The following is a 13644-nucleotide window of genomic DNA, read 5'->3' as shown; positions in this document are numbered from 1 at the left end:
TGAAAAGATTATATTTAAACAGTAACTGACATGCAAACGTGTATTTCACATACGAACTTGGCAAATAAAAATATTTGCAGTTTCGACAAATCCGGCCTCCACAAATGATGAATTCTTCGAATAAGCCACTTTGCAGTACAAAGTAATTTTTAGAAAATTAGCGCGTGTTGAAGCAATTTGCTGAAATTTTCCACACCATAATTCCGCGATACATAGAACAAATTCCAAGAAATTATCACGTGCAAGAAGTAATACGATCCATCTCCTTTGTACTATTAAAACAGGGAGTCGCAGTGCGTTCAGATTTTTATATTTTCTAGAAAGTTTAGAAAAAATGTAATTCTGGATTTTTGTCAGATAAAAAACAATCTAAAGAAATGATTGTTTATATAATAGTTGTTAATAGTTGATTGTTTATTTTTGAGCGTAATAGCCATATATCTTTTAAATTTATTTGCTGCCTCAGCAATCTAAGAATGCATCGCAATAATACTGATTGAATAAATTAATAATATTGACTGACAATGAGTAAAGTCAATATTACAATATTATCGCAGACAATTGTCGTTGTCAACGGATTACAAGTCAATACAAAGGTGTACTTGTACGTATACAATATTATACAGTTTGTCGTCTTTATTTTTGCAATTGTTTCGAACACACAGTTTTAATAACGTAACAGCTTCTAATTAATTACATTAAAAAAATTTGTTGCACAAGTATTTTATTTAGCAGATAATATGCAGAAAAGATATTTCTCAGAAGCACAGCTTTTTAACATTTATATATTATTGCTTATAATTTATTAGATTATTTATTAAAATATTTAATTATGTAAAATTTCATAATACGTGTAAATGTAGAAATCTCCACAAGAAAAGCAAAATGTCAGTTTATGTATCCTTATATAATGTTTTATTAGTTATTCATAGTCTGCTTTAAGCCGTTCATCACGAAGGAATTTGCAAGAATTCCACGAACTCCCAAACCTTTTATCGCGAAAACTGCACCAGCTTGGGGAGTCGCTTCCCGCTGCTCAGCGGTTAAACCATTGCTGGAGGTTGTGGCATATAGAATATCGAGAAGCGGACCACCGAATGTGACACTGGTTACATTGTCGGCCGGGAGCTCAACTTTACCTAGCATTTTTCCTGTTTTCGGATTCACATGGATGACCTATATGTATAATACATATCTGTAGTTACAAGACTAATAATAAAACATTTTGAGACTCGTGCTGTTGGTTATTACTATCTGATTTAGTTTCTGGGTTGAAGGGGCGTTTTGTGTCACTTTGGTTCCAATGTTTCGTGAACATTTCAGTCCTCTCTTCTTCTATTCAGTCATTTCAACATTCAGTCATTTCAGAAGTATCAAATTATTTTTCTCTATGATGAAGTGGAGTGAAATGTTCACAAATCAAGGTGACAAAAGACCATTAATTTTCTTAAATTCGTTTTGTATGTCACGTACGAAGCATTATTTATAGCATAATTAATCAGGTGTGTGCATGCGTGTGTGTGCATGCGTATGTGGCATACAAAACAGTTTAAGAGTATATTAATTAGAATTAATTATATTAATTTTTTGAAAATATCTAGAAAACTGATGCCATCTCCGAATTCATTATCATATAATATTGTTGTTAAACTCGAGATTCTGAGTGACCTTCAGAAAGTTTTAACCGGCGATCATTGTTTATTAAAACAAAAGATGTCTAATAATTTCGCAGGAACTTTTTCAGCTGTCCACACGAAGCAAGAACTTGACTTTGACATATATTACAAAGGTCATTCGTGCAAAATAATTAAATTTCTTTTTTTAATAAAAGAACGAGCGAAGGCTAAAACTTTCTGTAGATTACTGTACAGATACTGTAGAGGAGGACCTCTATAATATATATGTCAAGGTCAAGTTTTCACTTCGCGTAGACAATCGAAAACACATGCAAAACTCTGTTAAACTTCTTTTGTTAATAAACAATAACCGCTGGCTAAAACCTTCTGAAGGTCATTCAGAATCTTGAGTTTCATGCGATAATGAACTCATTCGGAAGTGGCACTAGTTTTCTAGATATTTACTGAATTCTTTTATAGGATTTATTAAAAATAATGCTATTTTTAATAAATATAATGGTAATTATTATATATTGTTTCTTATATGAAAGTAAGATTTAGAATAATAATTTCAAAGATAATAATTTAAGATACATTAAATCCGTTGACCCTTGTATATACTTACGTGCTTTCCACCGTATAGTGCTATCCATAAATTCCCATCTGTATCTATGGTCATTCCATCGGGCACTCCTTGCAAATCGGTTTTGTTCAAATCGAATACAATTCTCCTGTTAGCTAAAATATTGCGAATCATCATAAGAGCACATCTAATATCTTTTTCGAATAAATCATACTTTATGATGATGATGATGATGATATGGAATCAAATGAAGTAAAGTATGATTTATTTTATCATATGTCATGTATAATATGTATAATTGGACATTATTCCAAGAGATAATATATATACATAGTACATAAATAAAATATATATTACATATTGTTCCTTCATTCGGATCGTAATTGTACGCCGCGATCTGACGTGTAGGTGAATCGATATAATAAAAGGTGTCATCCTCGATGTTCCACCCTAATCCGTTACTTATCGAAACGGGCGATACTTCCACCTTAGGTTTCAGCTCGTCGTCTATGCAGTATAACGAACCTTGATTAGGAAGTATCTGTCCATTCACCTCATTAGCCATGGTGCCTAGTGTCAAAAAATGCAATTAATTAAATACAACTATTAATACGAGTGTAGTGAATTGCGTAACGTGAAGCATGTTTTTGCCATCACGATGCTTTGTACTAACCCAGCCAAAATCTTCCAAATGAATCAACTTTTCCGTCGTTAATCCTCGTTTGAGTATGAGTAGTGTCCACGGGACACAGTACCTCGGTTGTAGCGTTTGAGTCATCCCTATCACTGTCCCACGTGACGAGAATAAGATCTCTTCCAGAGCCCGCTACGAATGCATCGGTTGTGTCATCCACAGGTACAACCACTCCGACAGGACCGTGCTCTGCAAGAAGCGTCGTAGAGTGAATAACGTCCCAGACATCGCAAAGTTTGATGTTCAAGGATGTTCAAAGGACGTCTTTGCGATGTCTTTTGGATTTTTCTGCTGTCATCTCGTATGATAATAATTTTCCTAAAATAAAAAGAACGAAATACAGCTGATCTTACCTATGTACGCACTGGTCACTACGCCTGTTGCGGTGTCTAGTCTACGTATGTACTGATTGTAGATATCAACAAAGTATAACTTTTGAGTACGATGGTTCCAATGAGGACCCTCGGAGAGGCCGTAAGAATCCGTCACCTTCTCTACTGTTACATCAGCTTGACTAGAAAATAAACCATATATTTCATAATACATTCACTGTGCGGTACGGAATACGTTCGTCTTTGAGAGCAAAAAGAGCTGCGTTTCTTTCTGCGAGGGCACTAAAGATTGTTCATGTCGCGACCAGTTGCTGTTTATATGTATTTACGTTTGCATCTATGTAACGTTTTGCATAATCTGATACAACACACCCGTGATTTTTACATTCATGTCAGTTATTCTCATTTTTCCTAAGATATAATTTATTTATTTTCAATTGTTTATATTAATGAAAGTATGATATTATGTAACAAATGATGATACAAATTTATATTACAAGTATAAGATACAATGTCAGCACTATAAAAAAAACTATAAAATAATTTGATACGAGACAAATTCAAGTTTTAAAACAAGTATATACGTAATACATATAAAAAATATGTAAGTAAAATAAAGCTTTTGCTTTTAAAGCTATGCATAAAATAAGCATATATTGAGAGAGAGAGAGAGAGAAACTTTAAGAAAATATTGTTAAAAACAGATCTATGTTTATTTTCACATCGCACATATTATTTATTACTTATTGTATTTATTTCTTCTTTCGCATTCATTCTATCTCTATTACAAAAAACATGCAGGAACGAAATAAAAACGCGAGTCTAAAATCTATTAAAATATATATTACATAACAAAATATATACGTTGCCATTGTGCCGGTAAATGTTTGCAGTGGTTTGAAAGTAGAAACCAGGTGTGATTCGAACAACTGAAAGTCGTTCAATAAATCGTTGATGAAGAAAACGATGAAGAGACGACGAGTCCTGAAGCAAATGAGGGACAGCAAATGCTGGAGCGAAACCAGCTTGAGCGAGTGGAACTATTAACTCGTCCGGTGGAACGGGTAATCACTTTGATTGCACAAGTAATATCACTCAGATATCATCGACACAACACATTGAGCGACAGAAGATATACAGGGTGTCCGACAAGTAACTTCTATCCCGAAAGGTGGAGGTAGATTGCGTCCAATTGAAAAGAAAAGTCGTGTATCATTTTCCAAAATTCGCAATAATAACCGAGTTATTATTAACATATGAGATCGTGAGAAGCGATAGGTCGGACTCACAATCAGTAGGTATATTTACTTCTTAGATCTCCTAGCAACGATGGACGCGTCCGATAGCGAGAGGCGAAATAAAGTAACGCGGCGACAAAGAATTGTCACGCAGGGAGCGGCGAGCGACGAGCGACGCGTGACAATTCTTTGTCGCTGCGTTACTCCGCCTATCGCTTCTCGCGCTCTCATATGTTAAGATTAATCGGTTAATAACTCGGTTATTATTGCGAATTTTGGAAAATGATACATGACTTTTCTTTTCAGTTGGACGCAATCTACCTCCACCTTTCAGGATAGAAGTTACTTGTCGGACACCCTGTATATAGCGGCTGTTATTTACTTAAAGCGAAGAAGCTATACTATTTCAAACCAAGACATTATTATTGCTAAACGCATTATATTCCATCCAAAGCCCTTAAAAATCAATCTAGAACAACATACACATGCGTGCGCGCGTGTATAACATGTATAATCACTATAAAATTATCATAGTAATTATCATTTCAATTATCACTATAAAATATAAATTATCATATTAAAACAAGTTAATAAATGATATAAGAAAAATTTGCAATGGTTAATATTTTATGTAACATTATGTGACAATTGTATTTTATATTTAATTACGATTTCAAAATAAATAGATATCGTGTAAAAGTAACTCATGTGAAAATAACTTGTTTTTAACATTATATAATTTTTACTTAATTCTCTAGTTTTTGAATCAAGAGTGACATATTAGTTCAATATTTTGTCAATTACTAAAGATAAATAAATAAATATAAAGTATAATAATATTATAAAGAAATATAAATATGATATTTGTACATATGGTACGTATATTTATATGCAAAATGTGAATGTTCTATGATTGTGCTCATTTATTTATAATCGCGGAACTTAAGTCACTTGATTTTTACACATACACACGCACGCGACACTCCGCTCACGCTCACGCTCACGCACATGCACATGACATACATGAACACACCAACCAAACATTTGATGTATCTCAATCTTTGAATTCTACTAGTTTGTAACGTCATATCAACATTATTGTATTACCTTGTATTTTTAATAAAAAATTTTAATAAAATTTATAAAATTCTAGCTTTTGCTTCCTATATTCTTTATTTGAGATATTAAATATTACGTAATACTCGGTACATAATGCGGATTTAGTTTTATTAGTTTTGTGAGTGTGCAAAGATACTTTGTTAACTAAACGATATCCTTTCACTTACACATGGGCAAGAGCAATGAGAACGCACGTCAACGACACGTATTTGCGAATTGTTCTTTTCATGATGCTGTTTCGCGTAGCAGTATCCGACTTGAAAGGAATGCTCTTTCAGAATAAACTGAAATGAACGAGTAAGACCTAAATCCACAGGCTTAGTTCTTATATACGGGCACTCCTACCTTCGCTGATTCGATCGAAAGAGCTGTGAAGTTATTTTATGCCTTATGACAAATAAACGCGACAATAGATAATGTTGACTGACATAAATTATTTTTAACTTATGAATCCATTTCTTTTTTTAACGATAATTCGTGTAACCAATCGTTGCGTCAATCGCATTATTTAATAGTAATGCGTGACAATGGTATATTTCAACACGATCGATATTACTTATGCTGTCATGATAATGATCTTCGACAGAGAAAGATTGCGGCAATTGATTGCGATAATTTATTACACTAAAAATGTATTGCATGATCTTTCGTCGTAAGAATCGTAGTCAGAAGAGAATATAATTTTATATAAATTTATTTATATTATATAAATATTTGTGCAGATGGTATGTGTATCTTATAAATGTAATATTACACGTAGAATTTTCTTGTTTTGTCAATAATTTAAAGATAAGGAATATTATAATCCTCTTTATTGTCGACTAAACTGGCAAGAATAAATACAAAATGAGAAACACTACGTTTCGACCATACATTTCCATATATCGACCATAAATTTCGGTCCTTATCAAGTATTGAATAAGCAGCGTCAAAAAGTCATCCTTAGCAGATGATAATTAATTTCTTAAATTGTCGCTATAACTTCCAAAAAGCACGTCCGTACACCATTACAGCCAAACAAAGATTTAATATTCGTAATTAAAATTTACTAGCGACATAAAGGCTTTATTCTGATTTAAAGATAAGGAGATAAGATATTTTCTCATATAAATACAAACTGTATTATACAGGGTGTCCGGTAACTCACGACTCAACGCTCGTGAGTGGATAAAGCGGACTGAACTGAGTGGAAAAGTCCTATACCATTTTGCAATTTTCACAATAGTTAACAAGTTATTAATTATTAAAAATCGTGCTATTAGTCCAGCCTACCGCCAAATGCAAGTGCGCAGCGAGATGCGACCGCCTAGCGATCGAAGTTGCTAGGCACGGGAAGTTGTTTATTACACTGGCATGCCTAGCCATTGCCACTGCGATCGCTAGGCACTCGATCGCTAGGCGGTCGCATCTCGCCGCGCGTTTGCATTCGGCGGTAGGCTGGACTAATAGCACAATTTTTAATAATTAATAACTTGTTAACTATTGTGAAAATTGCAAAATGGTATAGGACTTTTCCACTCAGTTCAGTTCGCTTTATCCACTCACGAGCGTTGAGTCGTGAGTTACCGGACACCCTGTATATTAAATTAGAATATAATCTATACTAATATATAAAGAGGTAAAGTTTGTTCCATTGTTCGGGGTAATCTCAGAAACTACTAAACCGATTTGAAAAAATCTCACTGGTGGATAGCTTAGATCTTCCTGAGTAACATAGGCTATGTGCAATCGTCTTGCAGCTTCTAAAAATGTGCGCGTCATAACAAAATACGTTCTTTATTCCATACCGAGCGCGCGAAGCGCGCGAGGAACAAGCGCCATCTAGTTATATATATATATAATAAACATTTTATTATTTTTACATACACATGTATACCCAGCAAACACAGAATATAACTATTATATTGCCACTATATAACGAAATGTAAAGGCCCTTGCACAATAGGCAATAGCGATAGGCGAGAGCGATAGCGATAGAAAAATAACAGAGGCAATTATAGCATAAATAAGCAATAGCCATAGCGACAACACAGCAATAAAAATAGAGAATTCCAACACTAGAAAATGCATATGACAATGCAGAATGGAAAACGAAACAGGTAATTGCAACAAAATTTCCCAGTTTTGCCTATCGCTATCGCCTATTGTGCAAGGGCCTTTTCTTTAGGTAATATAACATATCATTACATGTAACGTAAACGTTAGTTGTAATTTCTCACTCATGGATTATTACAGTTATATAATATAAATATAACAGGTAATTAAAGTGTTATATAACAGTTATATGTATAGCAGCAATATAACTTGTTATGTCATTGTAATATAACTATAGCGTGATCGTTATCGTATATGTTACTGTATATTAACTTATATATTTTATACATACTAATCCCAGAAAAGGTCTTTGAATTAATTCTAAGCGAAAACAAACTATTTCATTTGCTTTCGCTCGAAATTAATTCAAAGACCTTTCCTGGAATTAGTATGTGGAATATGTTTTTGCGTAGAAAAGGGAAAAATATAAATATTTAATCATTACACATGTACATACATTAATTTATGTGAAAATCAAATAAATTTTATGTTCTTATAGGATTGGTATTTTATTCAAGAAAACTAGAATACATGATTAATAGAAATCGATTTATTTATAGCATTCTATTGTCAACATTATGATTATCATATTTCTATTTAAAAAACGAACTTTACAATTTACATGTACATTTATATATGCACACAAAGAATGTAACATATATTTTTTTAGATCGAAATGTTGTTATAATGAAATGTTATAAATTAATCAGGTTATTACTAGTCATTCATTACAGACTGTATGTTTTTTCGCATAAAATATGAGCCCTTGACAGATATATATGAATATTCAATCATGAGCGTTCTAGGAAAAAAAACAAAGTAACAGATAACATAACTTATACTTCCTCACAGTAAAATAGATAAAAATTTAAATCCCAACCATTTTTATGTATGCACAAAGTTTAGTGTTATTACTAATTTTTAATAAATATGATCCTCAAATACTTAAAATATTATAATTCAATTTTTATAATTTAAGTTTTATTTGGATATACAATATTTATCTCATTTTGTCTCTTGAATAAATGTTAATGATAAAGTTAAGATTTCTCTTACTTAACATATTTATATATCTTTCTAATCACAAAACTTTTAAGATTCAACCCAGCAAACACAAAGTAACAGTAATATACATGTTAGTTATAATTTCCCACTCAACAATGTAATTGTTACATAACACGTATGTTATGTTGTATTTATATTAATGAGTGGGAAATTATAACTAACATGTATATTACTGTTACTTTGTGTTTGCTGGGAATTTTGTGAAACTTTTATTAAATTCGACACTCAATATGGTATGAACCGTTAATTTTTATGCAATTCGTTATATCATGTGAGAAAAGTGCAATGTGAGTTTGACAAAAGAACACGATCATTTTTAACAAACTCAAGTGCACTTGTACATGATGCATTCAGATGTTATTCTATAAGAGGCTTATTCGTATTGTATGAACTTTTCGTATTGGTTTGCTTCATCTTCCAATTTCTATTCCTTCTCTTTTTCTCTCTTGACGCCTGAGTACAAGCAGAGAGGAACCTCTCTGGTACAAATAGCAAAAGTGGAAAAGCGTAAAAAGTTTATGCAACGGAAACCTTATAAGTAGAGGTTTATGTATACATACTCCTACATGAAACAAGATCCACATCGGTATATGTCTGCTTCGAAGCGAAGTAAAAATTTACAATTATGGGTTAGATACAAGAATCTTGCTAGTTTGCAATTCGTTTAGTGTATTTTAATGTACATACAACTGACCGTGTTTCCAACTTCAATCGTACCTAAACGCAGTCATGTCAGAACGTAATCCAACGTAATCATGTGCTTACTTGTCAAAAATAATCGTATCCGATAAGCACTGTCGAAAGAGGTCAGTTCATTACAAACATTACTGTTTTACCGACCGGTCAGCAGTACCGCACCATCTAGCGTGGAAGAGAAGCGTGCGAGTGGCGGCGTGCCGGCCAACATCATCAGGTCACGTGACGGTGGCATATTGATACGTGTCGGCGGGGTGAGCCACGACTCGCTACGCTTTGCCAGTCGAGCATACGCGGCCACTTTAGTCTGGGTTTATGAGAGTGCTCGTAGCGGTGGTTGACTTTCGGTGGTATCCTGTGAAGGATCGTCATTTGATCCGCAGTGCTTAGGACGGTCGTATCGAAACAAATAAGATGGGATGTGAGTATATTCATGAATCTCGAGTCAAAAATCATTTCCGACAGGGTATTTCCGATTCTCGTTTTTGCCAAAATCTCTTGCACACGCGTAACCTCTCGCGCGCACAACATATTGTTAGCAACGCGGATTATTCAGTGTACACGCGTTTCCACACGAGCGCGTCGTTTCCAGATGCGTTAATACGCCTTTCCTCCTTTGCTTTCAGTCAAGTTTCTCGAGGTGATAAAGCCGTTTTGCAGTATATTGCCAGAAATAGCGAAGCCGCAGAGAAAGGTAAGAGCTCCACGCACGATCTATTTCTGTCTCTCTCTTGTATTTACAGTTTCAAGTACCGTATCTCGTAAATTCTTCGATTGTTCTGAGCGTGCTTAAGTTTCGGATAAGACTGGATGCTCCTCACCATCTGTTTATGATGCAATATCCATAACATTGTGACAAAGTTACCTTTGATTCAAGCGAGAGACTTCCCTGATGTGAACTTGTTACAGTCAATGTTATATTTTCATATTGTATGTTCATACAGATTCAATTTAGGGAGAAAGTACTATGGACGGCAATCACGTTGTTTATCTTTTTAGTATGTTGTCAGGTAAATTAACAGACTATATTCTTATTTAAATGATAATGTGATCGAAAAAATGTGCTAGATAATTAGAAGGAAAACACAAGAATTAATTTAATTCTGCCACTTTCAGATTCCATTGTTTGGTATAATGTCTTCAGACAGCGCAGATCCGTTCTATTGGATTCGCGTGATACTTGCATCAAATAGAGGAACACTGATGGAACTAGGTATCTCACCGATCGTAACTTCCGGTCTTATCATGCAGCTGCTGCATGGCGCAAAAATTATTGAAGTTGGTGACACACCAAAGGACAGGGCATTATTTAATGGTGCACAAAAACGTAAGTTGTAACGTTAAGTTTTATCAGCAGTTTTAGATTTTATACTACTAATATTATGAATGATGAAATTTATCTTGAACAGTATTTGGCATGGTTATCACTGTTGGACAAGCGATTGTTTATGTAATGACTGGAATGTATGGAGATCCAACTGAGATTGGAGCTGGAGTTTGCCTCCTGATTATCATCCAACTGTTTGTCGCTGGGCTTATTGTGTTGCTATTGGACGAGCTTCTCCAGAAAGGATACGGACTAGGAAGCGGAATATCTCTCTTCATCGCCACCAACATTTGCGAGACTATTGTGTGGAAGGCGTTCTCACCGGCTACAGTCAACACTGGTACGTTTCTTTTCTCTTCATTACAGAGAAGGATTATGATCAGCAATATTGTTTCTTTCTTGTATATTAAACTCCAATATTGCACATTATGAGACACTTTTTGTTGTATATTTGACAGGTCGTGGTACAGAATTTGAAGGGGCCGTAATCGCTCTTTTCCACTTGCTGGCTACCAGGCAGGACAAAGTTCGAGCACTTCGGGAAGCGTTCTACAGGCAAAATCTTCCAAATCTGATGAATCTTCTTGCTACTATTCTAGTATTTGCTATCGTTATTTACTTCCAGGTAAATTACCGTGCGAGTATTTCAAGGGTGCATTTGTGTTACCGCGTATATTAAAAATACTTTTTGTTCTCAGGGCTTCCGTGTGGATCTTCCGATTAAGTCTGCCAGATATCGCGGCCAGTACAGCAGCTATCCGATCAAATTGTTTTACACCAGTAATATTCCGATCATCTTGCAATCAGCCCTGGTGTCCAACTTGTATGTCATTTCTCAGATGTTGGCGGTTAAGTTCCAAGGAAATTTCATAGTAAACCTATTGGGCGTCTGGTCAGACGTCGGTGGCGGTGGGCCCGCTAGGTCATATCCGGTCGGCGGGTTGTGTTATTATTTATCACCTCCGGAATCGGTCGGCCATATTGTTCAAGATCCCGTTCACGCCATGCTTTACATTCTCTTCATGCTCGGTTCGTGCGCCTTCTTCTCGAAAACGTGGATCGAGGTCTCTGGGAGCTCGGCGAAGGATGTCAGTAGAATTCTCATGAAAAGGCAGTTAATCAATTTGCTGGATGTTACGTGAAAAAGTGACGACACGTTTAATTTGCAGGTGGCTAAACAACTGAGGGAGCAGCAAATGGTGATGCGAGGCCACAGAGATAACTCTATGATACGCGAATTGAACCGGTACATCCCGACGGCCGCGGCGTTCGGTGGACTATGTATCGGAGCTCTTTCCGTGCTGGCAGATTTTCTGGGCGCGATCGGCTCCGGTACCGGTATCTTGCTTGCCGTTACGATCATATACCAGTACTTCGAGATCTTCGTCAAGGAGCAAAGTGAAATGGGTGGCATGAGCACGCTGCTTTTCTAAAGTTAATCCACTTATAGACTTGAAAAGTGAACTTTTTTAATTCTGAAGAACTGAATAATAATTTATTGTAAAGTAAATCGAATTGCGTGTATGTATGTGTCTGCGCTGGGCTCACGAAATGATAACACATGCGTATGCACACGCACATACACCGGTGCCAACCGAAGGGTCCGTGTATTATACATAGAGTCGCATATATTTAACTTACCATTGACACTGTTGATTCTCTACTCAAAAGATTATGCCGTGTCGGTGAGACTTTTTAAAGAAAACCGAAGGTCCTTCTATGTATCTGTTTCGCATTGAATATATGAAAATGACCACTGACATACGTACTGTCAAATTTCTCCTGAAAAAATACTGCAGCCTTACGTTATACTTGAGATTTATGTTCATAAGTTACGAGTAAAAGCGTGTCCTTTATTCATGCATTAAACCTGTATATTATAAATCTGTATGTTGAGTTGAGTCTACGCTGTGTCATACAATATGTAATATCTTTCGTACGAGCAGTGTGTATGTACATAGTATAAAAAAATGATTACAAATTTTCAACATTTTTTTAATAATATTTTTGGGCTCTATGACATGACGTGGATGGAGCTGTGTAAGGACTCAGCGGCGTACGAATAAAATGGTGACGTTTATATATAAATTGAATATTGCACATGATTGCGAATAGTCATTTCAGTCAGGACGAGACGCCCACTTAAGATATTCATACAGCAATTTGAACAATGTTCATTTATCTTAGGTATCATCCATTCCTCTATATAATAATTATAAAGTAAATTTATATTTCTTTCTTATACATGTGTATTTAGAAAAATGAGAAATCTGCTCTCATAAATATTAAAATATATATATATCTTTTTTTTGTCTTCCTTGTTTTTAATCCTCTTCGGAAGGTTTCGTTAGATTTTGTTATTGCGCTATGTATAAGCTCACCTCGATTTAATCTCGATCACGTTGTTCGGGAAAGACATAGAACAAATCTTCTATTGATAATAAGCAGAAAATAGATAACTGTGTGACTTAATAACGATCGATTATACAATAAAAACGGAAGATCCATGTTATATAATATGTTATATACTTAAAATAATTGTATACAAGAGAAGTTAGTAAAAATTACTTCCTATTTTATACGATGTAATTGTCATTTTCTACTTTATATTTAGGATTGTTATAAGATGATGTATCTATTGTTAAAGAATATCAGTATAACAAAAGGAGAACGTGAAATGATATACTCATGTTTGTCAACATGAAACACTAAATGTCCAGATGTACTTACTGTTGAACGGTGTTTAATACATGAAAATGCTACAGAAATATTTAATTGTAATATTTATGTCTCTTATAAAACGTAGAACTATGCATATCGTTTTCTTCACAGACTAGGTACTTCGTGATACTTTGAGCAGTCCAACTTGTAGCACGATAG

General features: G+C 34.7%; 2 protein-coding genes and 1 long non-coding RNA gene across 5 annotated transcripts; 1 reads left to right on the top strand and 2 right to left on the bottom strand.

The window, feature by feature from the left end:
* Window positions 1–393: 393 nt before the first annotated feature.
* Window positions 394–9487, bottom strand: LOC105276637 (regucalcin). Of its 3 annotated transcripts, none has more exons than XM_011334418.3 (6): window positions 9459–9487; window positions 3247–3407; window positions 2873–3082; window positions 2557–2769; window positions 2242–2354; window positions 394–1176 (listed from the first exon to the last, which is right to left on the bottom strand). In XM_011334418.3, exons 1-6 carry the CDS (start codon window positions 9470–9472, stop codon window positions 919–921), a joined length of 969 nt encoding a protein of 322 aa, XP_011332720.1. In that variant the 5' UTR covers window positions 9473–9487; the 3' UTR covers window positions 394–918. The 3 variants fall into 3 exon arrangements, with proteins under 3 accessions (XP_011332720.1, XP_011332719.1, XP_011332721.1); XM_011334417.3 differs by lacking the exon at window positions 9459–9487 and adding an exon at window positions 5750–5873; XM_011334419.3 differs by lacking the exon at window positions 9459–9487 and adding an exon at window positions 4090–4449.
* On the bottom strand, window positions 8205–9452 carry LOC109610804. Its single transcript, XR_002193077.2, has 2 exons — window positions 9302–9452; window positions 8205–9220 (listed from the first exon to the last, which is right to left on the bottom strand). It is a non-coding gene; the product is annotated as an uncharacterized LOC109610804 (long non-coding RNA).
* Window positions 9488–9693: 206 nt separating the features above from the next.
* Window positions 9694–13343, top strand: LOC105276638 (protein transport protein Sec61 subunit alpha). The gene is made up of 8 exons (XM_011334421.3): window positions 9694–9858; window positions 10064–10131; window positions 10382–10447; window positions 10554–10764; window positions 10847–11104; window positions 11223–11389; window positions 11463–11852; window positions 11934–13343. The coding sequence occupies exons 1-8, from the start codon at window positions 9852–9854 to the stop codon at window positions 12195–12197; spliced, it is 1431 nt and encodes a 476-aa protein (XP_011332723.1). The 5' UTR covers window positions 9694–9851; the 3' UTR covers window positions 12198–13343.
* Window positions 13344–13644: the final 301 nt, after the last annotated feature.

This window comes from Ooceraea biroi, chromosome 11 (assembly GCF_003672135.1).
Source record: "Ooceraea biroi isolate clonal line C1 chromosome 11, Obir_v5.4, whole genome shotgun sequence".
NCBI lineage: Eukaryota > Metazoa > Arthropoda > Insecta > Hymenoptera > Formicidae > Ooceraea > Ooceraea biroi.
The sequence above is the reverse complement of the archived record's forward strand: the minus strand, read 5'-3'. Positions and strand labels throughout refer to the sequence as shown.